The sequence below is a fragment of the Carcharodon carcharias genome, chromosome 10 (genome assembly GCF_017639515.1).
Source record: "Carcharodon carcharias isolate sCarCar2 chromosome 10, sCarCar2.pri, whole genome shotgun sequence".
NCBI lineage: Eukaryota > Metazoa > Chordata > Chondrichthyes > Lamniformes > Lamnidae > Carcharodon > Carcharodon carcharias.
Genome location: NC_054476.1, coordinates 145,858,509 through 145,872,189, shown reverse-complemented (window position 1 = coordinate 145,872,189; position 13,681 = coordinate 145,858,509). Strand labels below are relative to the sequence as shown.

At 39.2% G+C, this 13,681-nt stretch overlaps 1 protein-coding gene across 5 annotated transcripts in view; it reads right to left on the bottom strand.

The window, feature by feature from the left end:
* The window catches only part of bcas3 (BCAS3 microtubule associated cell migration factor), a 1,011,809-nt gene that overhangs the window by 799,036 nt on the left and 199,092 nt on the right, over positions 1 to 13,681 (bottom strand). For all 5 annotated transcript variants that reach the window (XM_041197205.1, XM_041197207.1, XM_041197208.1 and 2 more), the window contains one exon: positions 7,222 to 7,298. In XM_041197205.1, coding sequence (XP_041053139.1) covers positions 7,222 to 7,298 — 77 coding nt within the window. The remainder of the gene's footprint in view (positions 1 to 7,221; positions 7,299 to 13,681) is intronic.

The window sequence follows — 13,681 nt, the reverse complement described above, 5'->3', positions numbered from 1 at the left end:
ACCATAAACTGGAAGATACTAAAAATTCAGCGAGGCTTGTTGGTTTAAAGTTTTTTGATCTTCAAAGTGGGCTTTCTCTTTACTTTATACAGCAGAGTTCCCATGGTGTGTCGGGCGATCTACTGTTTTAAAACAAGAGGAGCATCATCAATGAAGTATAATAGGGAAAGTGTTACAAGAGGTGTTACACCATACAGTCATGAATCTTCTCTTGCACTATTGAGAAATCTTACAAAATAGTGTCTTATAAGGAAGTGGATATGATGCAGTGGTGGCAGGAAGTGAGAGAATGAGTGAATTAATGTGTTGTTGTCTGGATGCCTGCAAGCCTGACTGTGCCTACTCAGATGCAATTCATTTAATTGATTAATTTATGGATGGCCTCCTTTCCCTGCATATATCCAGGGTACTTTAGTTATTAATTAGCAGCCGCTATTCCCCCTCCAAAGCTCTATTGGATCTATTCATGGATTTATGGATGTACACCTGCATTAACGCCACTGAAACTTGGTTGCATTTAATAAGGCTCAGGTTTTTTAATGAATTGATTAATTGCTGTGGGGTCTGCTCCCCAGAAAGTTCCACTGCATCTTAGGGTGCTGCATTTTTTATCTATCAATCCCCAGTTGGCCTACTGCTCCTGAAGCTGGAGTCAACACACTGAGGGCAGATTTATTAGCATTTATTGCATTAGCAGTTGGCAATCTCTCCTCCCTCAACCCAAGCCCATCTGAGGAGGACAAGTTCACTAATGTACTTAATTACTGGCTGGCATTATGCCCCTCTCTTCCCCACTCTTCTGAAAACCAATGCAATCTACTTAGGCAGCATCTTGCTGACTGGCCTACTTCCTGTGTTGACCGGTAAAATTTATTGAGGCTGCATGAATCAAGATAATTAATTGGCAGTTGGCCTCCACCTACATATTGAGATTTCATTTATTTACATAATTAATTACTTGCTGGCATGCTACCCCAAAAACCAGATTGTATCTGGTGCCACCTCACTCATTTGAAAAAGAAGTTGCATTCATTCATTGTTAAAATACAATATCATTACCAAATACCTTCCCTTTAACTGGCTTTTCACACAGCTGGAAGATACTTTTAAATACACAATAGCACTTCCTGAGGTAGGAAGACTGAAATACAAGTCTAATAACTTTTTTTTAATTCATTCATGGGATGTGGATGTCTCTGGCTAGGTCAGCATTTATTGCCCATCCCGAATGGCTCTTGAGAGGGTAGTGATGAGCTGCCTCCTGGAACCACTGCAGTCCTTGTGATGTAGGTACACTCATAGTGCTGATCAGGCCTTATTGACTTTTTAGCAGTTTGATACAAATGAGTGGCTTGCTAGGTCATTCCAGAGGGCATTTAAGAGTCAACCATGTTGCTGTGGATCTCGAGTCACATGCTGGCCACACCAGGCGAGGACAGCAGATTTCCTGCCCTGAAGGACATTAGTGAACCAGATGGGTTTTTATGACAATCAACAATGATTTCATGGTCATCATTTGACTTTTAATTGCAGATTTTTATTTACTGAATTCAAGTTCCACCATCTGCCATGGTGGGATTTGAACCAAGATCCCTGGAGCATTATCCTGTGTCTCTGGATTACTAGTCCAGTGACAATACCACTACAACACTCCCCCATAACTATAGATAGTTTAATACTTATTGTTATATAAGTAAGCATAAAAATGGAAACTAGGGACTGGTATATCTTTCATTTTCACACCCAATTAGCGGCATGAGTTAAGCATGACAAATACCTGACAGAGGTGTGAAGAAATTGTGAGTTAAGTGCAAAAGAAATTGTGTGCAATCACAAGACTTTTAATACATTACAGCTGGATATAGGAATATTACATGGAATTAAATTTACAACGCAGTAAAAGGCCATTCAGCCCAAATACAAGTGCTTATCTTCCACATGAGTCTCCTAACATCTGAACCTATCAACATAACCTTCTATTTCTTTCTCCCTCATGTGTTTATCCAGCTTTCCCTTAAAAATATCTATATTCTTTGTATTTGAATGCTTGAAACAGTGCTGTGGGATACTTGTGTACAAATGCTGAACACTCGTGATATTTCTTCATTCCATATCTCAATAGCATCGTCACTTACACTCAGAAGAACAAGAACAATAGCAGGAGGCGGAAATGCAGAAGGTTAGGGTGGGGGCCAAAGCCAAGGATAAGCAGAAAGATTTTGAATAAGGTTTTGAAACCAGGAGAAAAGTCCAAAGTGGATGGAAGGAACTAGGCATGTTAATTGTATAAATTTAAGGTAAGTGTATACAGGTTGGAGACACTCAGGGACTGAAGTATGTCATCAGAATGGTAATGATATTTTAGTGTGATAAGTTTCCTCTGAAGTTTTTTTGTTTTAGTTACAGTAGCCCTTTAAAGGGGTAGATCATTCGTTAATTTGTTTATTTGTTTTTTGTTTCCGCAAAAGAGTTTAAAGGGACACTTACCCCTTTATACAAATGAACATACGTACAAACATACAAATTAGGAGCAGGAGTAGGCCACTCAGCCCCTTGATCTGATTGTAACCTCAACTCCATACAACGCCTACCCCAATAACCTTTCACCCCTTTGTTAATCAAGAATCTATCCACCTCTGCCTTAAAAATATTCAAAGACTGTGCTTCCACTGTCTTTTGAGGAAGAGAGTTCCAAAGACTCATTACCCTCAAGAAAAAAATTCTCCTAATCTCTGTTTAAATGAGCGACCCTTTGTTTTTAAACAGTGACCCCTAGTTCTAGATTCTCCCACAAGAGGAAAAATCCTCTTCACATCCACCCTGTCAAGGCCCCTCAGGATCTTAAAGGTTTCAGTCAATTCGCCTCTTACTCTTATAAATTCCAGCGGATACATACCTAACTGTCCAACCTTTCCTCATAAGACAACCCGTGCATTTCTGGTATTAGACTAGCAAACCTTCCTTAATTTGTTAATTTGATTTTAAAAGAGTATAAAGAGACACTAATTGACACTGGTGCTGTGTTGTAGAGCTAGGAGCTACACCTTTGTAATATCTCAGTGTGAATAAATCAAAAATTGAGTAAAGATTGACTTCTGGTCTCCTTCACTAGCTGGCTGTGAGAAGTTTAACAAGGCAACAAGTTGAGAGAGCAGAAGCATAGGGTTGAATGAGTGGACTCCAATGGTGCAGCAGGAGATGAAGAAAAGCTTAGTTTTACAAAAGCCTATATTTTAAAAATGTCTCAAATAAATAGGTTAAAACTATGCCAAAACTGGAGAGGAATTTTAAGCAAACATTTCTGTATTCTGAAATCCTACTACGTAATTTCAGGGAGAGAACTTATTTACTTCTCTTTTACTGACAACTGCATCTATCGGTTACTATCATTAGAAATAACTTGTTAAGAAAGCCTGAAGGATGATAAGTTTCCGAATGCATTTATTGAAGTGCACTGCTTTGTATTTATTCACAGGACACCATATCCACTTTAACTGCCCACCAAAGATAGATACAGAATTGAAAATTAAATATAGGTTAATGCTATCCTGGAGGCATTTACTTTCAAATTAATGCACATTGGTTTGTGTTGACAAAAATGCTCAATCTGCACTGAGGGAAATACAAGTAACATAATATTTGATGAGTAAACCAGAGTGGGGAGGGGAGGGTGATAGTGAATCAAATCTACCTCCTTATTGGGAATGTGTGATGGGGATCAAATTCTCCCCTATTAACCTCCTGACTAAATGACAGCAGATCTTTAAGTTATAATGTAGATTATACACTAGATTAATTCCTGGGATGAGAGGGCTGTTTTATGATGAGGGATTGAGTAGAACGGGCCTATACTCTCTGGAGTTTGGAGAAATGAAAGATAATTTCATTGAAGCATGACAGCACTGGGGAAAACAACAAAGAAAGCCCAGGCTTTCAGGAGCAGTTGTTACTTTCAAGTAAAATCCTTAATGGAGGCATTAAAAGACACAACAAATTTAATAATTTTATTCTGAATTTTTTTTTATTTTCAATTTGTTTAAACCCTTATTATGGACATTGAAAATTTCAACTACTCAGAAAAAAGGCGGATGAAAGAATAACTGGGAAGCATTGAGAGAATTGTGGGAACCCAGTGTCAGATTGCATGATCAGAGTGAGTGCGTTTACATAGACATTTTTGATTATAATTCTGGGCACAGAGGTACAAATAATGGGAAAAGCATATAACATACAGGAAGCGCATGTCGACATGTTATAGATAGTTATTTTGTTCATATATTTATTTACATACAATTACACTAAATTTATAGCACCAAATCAATTATTCGGCCCAGCTGGTCTATGCTGGTGTTTATACTCCAAATTTATTCTCATTTCAAAGATGCTTTCTTTCAGTCCTCAAAGTGTTAAGAAGTATAAATAAATAAGCAGATTAGGAAACAGTCCTTGGGATTGCTTGCCAAATTTCCTAAAACTACTGGCTGTTGAGGTCAGCAAAACATCACTGACTTTGAACATGATGGACAAGCTCTGTGACCTACACAAGGCACTGTTGCCTAATCCCTCCCAATGCGACCTCATCAAATATGAACCATCAAACCCCATAAACAACACTGAAAAATACTGCCTAAAAGCACCAAAACCAGCAATTTTCAATTGTTTGCAGCATTAAGCTTGACAGGTGTAAATTTAGCTTGTGATACACATTATTCAGGGGTGGTCACACAATCTAGACTTCGAGTTTTTAAGTCGCCATTTGGACTCACATTTGGGATTTGTAACAACCAGTGACCTGATTCCTGACAGGCTATCATAAAACTAAGATCTGAAACTTGTTTCAGTTGGTAGCACTCTTGTCTTTGAATCAGGTGGTTGGGATTCAAGTTCCACTACAGGGCTTGTGTACATAATCTAAGGCTGGAACTTGTCAGCCCCGTTGTGGTGGGACCCGCCGTGGGGTATTCAGCATCCTAGCCAAAAGTCATTGCCTTTCGGCAGGACCAGAAAATCCCACCCGAAGATAAGCACTCTGGTAAAGTGCTGAAGTACAACTGCATTGTTGGAGAGGTCATCATTGAAATTGAAATTTCTCTGATTTGTTACACTGCTTCCCATCTTCAAAAGGGCCTTCACACCAAGACAGAATCCAACTATCTCCTCTTGACATTCAATAGCATTACCATGGCTGAATTCTCCACTATCAACATCCTGGGGGTTACCATTGACCAGAAACAGGATGGGACTAGCCATATAAATACTGTAGCTACAAGAGCAGGCCAAAGGCTGGGAATTCTGCAGCGAGTAACTCACCTCCTGACTCCCCAAAGCCTGTCCACTATCTACAAGGCACAAATCAGGAGTGTGATGGAATACTCTCCACTTGCCTGGATGAGTGCAGCACCAAAAACAGTCAAGAAGCTGCACATCATCCAAGGGAAAGCAGGCTGCTTGATTGGTGCCCCATCCACCACTTTCAACATTTACTCCGTCCACCACCAATGTAGTGGCAGCAGTATGTGCCATCTACAAGATGCACTGCAGAAATCACAAGGCTCCTTCGATGGCACCTTCCAAGCCTGCAACCACCAACATCTAGAAGGACAGGGGCAGCAGGCACCACCTCCCTAAAGTTCCCCTCCAAGCCACGTACCATCCTGACTTGAAACTATATCATCATTCCTTCATTGTCACTGGGTCAAAATCCTGGAACTCCCTCCCAACAGCACTGTGGGTGTACCTACACCACATGGACTGCAGCAGTTCAAGAAGTCAGCTCATCAGCACCTTGTCAAGGGCAATTAGGGATGGTCAATAAATGCTGGGTTAGCCAGTGACACCCACATTCTATGAATGAATAATAAAAAATCCTCTTCAATCTTACTGCCTTCTCAAGGTCCAATGCCTGAATTTTTCCCACCTTTTGTAAAGCATATTGGCACCATTTTCTTAAAGGTACTACTATCTTAACAGGAGCTATGTTGTTGTAGAGTATTTTCACAACTTGTTTTTAATCAAGCCATACGTCAGTTTTCATCAGGAACAAGGCCCATTGCAGCTGTCCCTAATACCTGTACACATTTTGGAAGATTGCATGAAATATCAAAGTTTACACAATCCTGTGTTTACAACACTTTGACAGACTAGGAAGTCTTTGTATATTACGGAGAATTTAAAATCCTGAATGATTGCTGACTAAATTATAAAATTGGAAATTTAATTTGTGCATAAGATACCAGCACAATTTCAATTCTTTTTATACTATTTAGTACTTGCCCAGGGCAAGTTCTGCACTATTTACAACTATTATGATCTACTTTTGTACTTTTCACAACTATATCAGTCATCTTTGTGAAACACCTATATCTAATCTTAAGCCATCATTGAAGCAACACAGGTTGCCATCTGTGCAATATTTTCCTTTACACTTCAGGACTGAATGGTCATTCTGACTACACATTACTGTAGAGAGAATGTCCCATCTGCCTAATGTGCTCCTCTCTAATGGAAAAATAGCAACAATGATGGTGGCCATGTTTACAGGCAGACTGGCCTCAGTAGACATGTGACCTGAGTGATACTCCTGCCAGGCTGTTACAGCTGCCTTCGACTACACACGGTTATTAAAGTGTTTATATAAGTAAGCAGAAGGTTCTACAGAGCAGCTCACCAAGGAATTTTAACAGTACTGTGCTTATTGCTAACAAGCAGCAAAAAAGCAACAACCTCATAGGAACACCAACACCTCTAGTTCCCCCCAAACTATCTTGAGTTGGACATCCCTGTATCATTACTGGATCAATATTCTGGGATTCCCTAACTTCACCGTTGTGGGAGCACCATCACAAGGGGTTTAAGGGGAAGGTCCAGCACTGCCTTCTTCGGACAAATAGGCATGCCAACAAATGCTGGCTTTGTAGTGTCACCACAATCCAAGAATAAATAACAAAAATAAAGTCATCTCTCCCCACCCCACCCTTTCCTGCACAGATCACAGGAATAATTAACATATTGTTTTGAGAACCTTCTGTAATACATATAATGTGTTCACATCTGCAGTCCATAGAACCATTTCTTCTCGTTGATGGCTACTAATAATCCTAAACCAAATCAGTCTGTCCAGCCATAATCCAATTCCAAAAGAACAGAACTTCACATAACAAAATTTATAAATATTGTGACATCATTTAAAAACACTTTTACAGTTTATATAACAGTACATACTTGTGACGAAGAATTTTTTAGTGAAAGTGCAGCTGTCGAAGGTGGCAATTTTCTCCTGTAACACAACCACCAAAACCCTGAGAAAGAAAAGAACAATCAGGAAATATTTCTTGACCCATTTTCCCCTACTGAAGCTGCAAGTAAATAATTCAAATTGAATTTGGGGAGCAGCAAGTTTTGCATTCTGCTTGCATTCACTATAAGATGTAATTTTCAAAAATGTTGATTGTCGCACACAATGTTTATCACAACCATATTTAAAACCAGTATTATGATTGCAATGGGTATAGGGTGGGTGTGCTACGTGTTGCTATAAATTGATACCTATGAAAAGTTAGATGGAATGATTCCCATTGAAGGACTGCTACACGAGGTACCACCTTTCGTATGAGGCATTAAACAGTATTTTCATTAAGCCTGCTGCTTTGGTGAATGTGAAAAATCCCTTGACACAATCTGAAAACAGCAGAGGAGTTTGCCCCAGTGTCCTAGCCAACATTTATCCTTCAAGCGGCATCAATAAAAACAGATTGTCTGGTCATTATCACAATGCTGTTTGTGCAAGCTTGCTGGGTGCAAATTGGCTTCTGTGTTTCCTACATTACAACAGTGACTTCACTTCAAAAATACTCTATTGGTTGTTAAGCACTTTGAGATAATGAAAGGCACGACAGAAATGCAACACCATCTATGATCTCCTCATAGCACAGAAAAAGAACCACATAGAAGACATGGTGGGATTATATTTGGAAGATCTGAATGAAAAAGTGACAACAGACTGGGAACTGGTAGAGGAGAATTATTGGCCAGTATGGGTAAAGTGGCTTATTATCTAGCAGAAATCTGGTGGCACAGTCTTATTTTCTGCCAACATAAATTGCAGATTAATTTTGAGATTCTTCACACAAAGAGTTCCCAATATCAATTGAGCCATTCAGGTGAGCAATACATTATAGATGAGGTACTTTGTCACAGGTAGAGAGGGAGAAAATATTTAAGAAATAAGAAGCATGGTAGTATAGAACTTGAATATTGCTGAAAAGAAAGACGTGTTGCCAAAGCTTTTCATCTTATACTAATCAGAACAAATGTAAGAATGCCAAAATTTCAAATAATCACAACAAGTTATACGGAGAAAAAAATCTGTTTGGCGGAGGCAACTGGTATTGTTGCATTTTCCTGGTGATTGCAAGACGAAATGATTTGGCAACATGTCTCTTTTCAGCAAATAGGAAGTTTCAGTCCCCACTACAGGAGTGCTAATGTATTAGTCAAGAACTTGTAGATGACTGACATCCTGCCAACACCAATTCTGCCATGGAATACTCAAACTCTCATCTATTTTATTAGTCTTAATGGCTTGGTATTCCAGAGTTGGTAAAATCCAAATTATTAAAATATGGGCAATACTGACTTTTATTGGGAGAAGGTCGTGGTGGCCTTTTGCTTTAATCAACTACAGTCTTTTTGCCGTTAGATCTCCCTCAGTGATGTTGGACATAGAATTTCAGGATCTTGACACAGCAACAATAAAGAAATGGCAATACACATCCAAGTCAACACAGTGTGTTGGGGGGGGGATTTCTAAAGATGATGATGCGACTAGAACATTGATGTGTTTGCCCTTCTCAGTGTAGAGATTGCAGAGGAGGGTGAGATACTGCAATGTGCCCTTTAGAAAGTATATACTGGAGCCAGCAAAACTCAATGAGCCGAATGGCCTCCTTCTATGCTGTAACCAACTCTATAGCCAGGACCTTACAGCCCTGCTGTGCGTGGCATGTCTCCCTCCACCCTGCCCGGCGGATGCAGCGAGCTATTTAAATCTCCATTCAGTTCAGCAGGACTGTAATATCCCACCGGGTGGGAGTGGCCGTAAAATCCTGGCCAATGATTCTTTGAGCCCACAATGTGCCAGTGGTTGAGGGGATAGATATTGGGTTAAGTAGTAGGACAGCCCAGCATGGGAAATGATCTATTCTGGAGAATGTTGAGCTTCCTGAGCAAAATTACAGCTGCACCTATCCAGAGAAGTGGTGAATATTCCACAATACCCCTGACTTAAGCCTTATTGATGTTGGAGAGACTCTGAAGGGTCATGGGTGAGCCACTCGTCACATAATACCCAGCCTCTGTCCTCCTCTTGGTCAGGGAACCATGTGTGTACATAGAGTTCTACAGCAAAGTAAATTTTTGTCAAATGGTGTACAAAGGAAGCTGCCTATAAAAATGATCAGTGGAACTAGGTGATTTGTGGGAGTGTGAGAAAGCAACAATCAGTTATGGCACGCATTCTAAGTAATATCCAGCAATTATGTGCATCTTTTTCTCCTCCTAATCAAATTTCTCCCTTTTATCATCATGGAGAATAATAGATTGCTTCCAGAAACTTCTGTGCTAATTTCACTGCCAGTTAGTCATCAAAGCAAATTGCCATTTCATAAATGCTGGTCCAGTTATTAATTTAGTTTTGGCCAGCACTCTAGCTGCATTTTCTAGGTCAACTATCTACACATGTGCTGTGCTTTTCTATACTTTCTCCAATTGGTCATCTCTACCCTTAACATGAACCTAACTACTTTGCTTCATCTGTTTGTTTTCCTATTTTCTTACTCTTGATGTTTTTCCTTTCCTTTTTGGTTTCAAAAACATCTGTCTCCCCCATCTCTATTAGTTCATTATCCTGCCTTCATTCTTGGCTAAATGGTTCTCCCATTAATTCCCCTGACTTCTATCTCAGCAGCGACAGCCAGAATCTAAATTGGTATGGGATGGTTACAGTGAGTATTGGCCTTTTCTACCCCTTTGGATGGATGTAAGAAATCCCATAGCTCTAATTTGAAGAAGTGGAGGGGAGTTCTCCCCAGTGTCCAGGCCAATATTTCTCCCTCATCCATCATGAAACAGACTATCACATTGCTGTTTGTGTGAACTTGCTGGGTGCAAATTGGCTACTGCATTTCCTACATTACAACAGTGACTGCAGTTCACAAGTACTTCATTGGCTGTGAAGGGCTTTGGGACATCCTAAATTTCTGAAAGATGTTATATAATTGCAAGCTCTTTCTATTCTCTCTGCAGTCACCAATTGAATTCTTCAGCCTCTATACTCACTCTAATCATCTCACACCAACTTAGACTCAGGTTCTCACTGAGTATATTAAGGTAGGCACGTAATATAAGAGTTTAAGGAAGAATAAAAACAAGTAGTGAAAGAATACATATGGATAAAATAATAAAAATGAAAGAGCTTAAGGATTTAAACACAAGTAATTGAATAAAAATCAATGAAAGCTAAAGAGTGAAAAGGGGAATAAAGGAGATTGTGTGTCTTCTCTCTCTTTGTCTATCTCTGCCAAAGAGAGAGAAGACAGGCAGAGAGAGAGAAGACAGACAAAATTCAAGCAGAAACTTTACTGAAAACATTTCAGAGGTGATGGGTTGTTTTAAAGTGAAGGGCAATATAATCCTTTAGAGTTTCCATTACTAAATGTAATTCATTTGTACACGTACTGTGATTAACTCATTCAAAACTACTTCCATGGAGCATAGTTTACTGCACTACAGTTCAAAACAAAAGCTTTGGAAAATGGTGAATCAGAAATTTGAATCCCTGCCTCAAATATCTAAAGAAACTAAATCCATTGAGGCTGAGTATCCAAGTATAAAGTTTTAAAAGACGAACTCCAAAGGAATTCAGGAAGCACTTAAACTATATCCTAGTCAATTTGTTTAAATATTCAATTTATTTTTATCTGAGGAAAATGGAATCCCGTTAAGAGCATACGAGTGCAGATGAAGAAAAAGCACATTTGCAGCATTAGGGTGTGCAAAGTAAGCAAGCAAAATTACAAATATATCATCAAATAATCCAAAGTGAAACAAAAAAACTTTTCAAATTCTACATGGAGAAAGGTAATTGGAATAAATGGATGAATATTAGAATATTCAGAAAGTGTGGGGCAAAGAAAAATCTGAAAGTTAACACATGCCACATAATAAACATAACTGCATGACATCCTTCTCGAACAGTACTGCAACTGGGAGAGACCAAGTGAGAACTCCAAAGAATATGAACAGTGCCAAAAGTAGAGATGAACTTAGAGCAAATGAAGTACTTAATATATACTTAACAATTACTTTCTTCACGTGTTCAGCAGGAAAGAGATTAAAGAAAGAAAGACCTGCGTTTATATAGTGCCTATGACAACTTATGAACGTAACAAAGTGCTTTACAGTTGTTTTTAATGCATATTCACTGCTATCATGTAGGAAACATGGCTGCTGGTTTGTATACAGCAATGGCCCACAAACAGCAATGTGATAAATTACTAATATGCTCTGTTTTTTTAGTGCTGCTGACCTGAACACCAGGTTAGGTATAGAGAAGGGGGGAACTCCTTTAGAGTAATGCCCTTTTATGTCCACCTGAGATGGCAGAAGAGGCCTCAGTTTAACCATCTGAAAGATGGTACCACCAACAGCGCAGATCTCTTTCAACAGCTGCACTGGTGCATAAGGCTAGAATGTGTGCCAAAGTCTCTGGAGTGGGATTTGAATCTACAACCTTCCGACTCAGATGCAAAAGTGGTAACCACTATACCACAACTGACATTGTGTGCTCAGGAGCATGCCTTCCAGAGTAACTAAGACTCAGAAGAATGAAGAGTGGCAGTTGGAACATAGCATTGGAGGGTATTGCAGGGATTGTATGGAGCAAGTTTCATAAATATGGATGATCATTTTGAAAAAAAATGAAATTGGGAATTAAGTGGAGGCAGAGGTGATAGGTGAGCAGGACATTGTGCCTAATTGGATGTAATTACATGTCTGGATAAGTTGTGATTATGGAGGGTGAAACTCGGGATGCCAAAGAGAATCACTTTCAAGAGATCAAGCCTGGAGGTTTTTGGACATCCTGGAAAGTTGCGTGTTGGACATCTTGGGGAGTAAGGGGTAACAATCAAGCATCCTTGCATCTTGTGTTGTCAATTTTTTATATAACTCATATGGTTTAAAAGTTTAACTTTTAGTTTTGCGGAAATTACGTTTTTAAGCACAAGATAAATGGAAACACCTGGTTGAGAAGTTGGTAAACAAACCTGAAGTAAGTGCAAATTAAAGGGTGGCCAGTGTTTATTTTAATATATTCAGAGTTGGAAGTAGGACCTAAAATAATGGGTGACCCCTCTCTGAGCCCTTGTTGAAGTGATGTCTATAGTTAGCTCCATAAGGCGTTTAAGTTATTCATGTAGTTCCCAGAGTTCAAACAAGCTCTAAAAGCAACTTGTAAATAGTGGGTTTCTTGATGGAACCAGTGAGCTTGGTAAGATGGCCATTATCCCCAAAAGGGATGTAAGTTATTTATGTGAGTCTCAGAATCAAAGGGTTCCTTTGAAGGTAAAAGAAAACGAACTCTCATTTCTTTGGGAACATTCTAGGTATACCACATTGTTGTGGAAATAGGCTAGACAGGGAGGTTATCTTTTGTTTTGGGTTTTTATCTGTGTGTTTTCTTCCAGAAATATGCAGTTAGCTTAGGAGCAGGTTTGAAACAGGCAGATAGAGAATCTGCCAAGGGCTGAAAAGCAGCTGTGGGACCAGGAGAACCTAGGGTGTTTCTGATTTTTAAATCATTGTACAAGGCGGAAGAAAGGCCCTTGCTTGAGCTGGGAAGTCCACATATGTAGGGTCTAGAACTAGAGCTAGATGGTCGCCTGGTCGAATGTTAGTGGAAGGATCCCAAAAAATCTCATAGCTCAGAGGATAGCTGGAACAATGAGGAGAATTAAAGTGAATTACATAGCACTGTGGCATGCCTTGATTTGGTCCTAGGAGATGTGAATGGACCCTCAAGATCTTGTAATGTGTATGGAAATTCTTAGATGGGAGTAAGAAGTAGAATGGATTTAAAACTAAAGTATTTACAAAATATAGTGTTAATTTAATAGTGCTTGCATTGCTTAATTCTTACACAGCAAAGCTTTTTTGTTTAAAACGTGAAGTCTTGTGGCAATGTTCTTTCAGTTAATAAATGAGATTTTAAACTTCTGTTAAACCATTACCGGTCTCTATGGAGATCATAACACTTGAAGTAACAGATTTCCCAATGTATACAGTTGGTTTTGAAGTATTGTGAGAGGAATGCAAGGCTTGTCTTCTGATAGGAAAAGTGCCTTATGCAAGGGAACACATGACAGTAATGATGTCAGCCTTGAATAATTAAAGTGTAACTTTATTGGCTCGGGTAATAAACATAGGTAAAGGGATCCATTAACTATAGTATAGAAACAGTTAATAAAGCCTGCTCTACAAAGAGGATAAGATCGGGTAGGTCAGGAAGTCTTGTGTGAGGGAAGTAACTTTGGAGTAAACAACCACGTCTGTTCACATGAATGGACTGTCTTCAAAAGGATTTGGCAATAGGTATATCACAAGGCCTCTAATGTAGACAAAATAT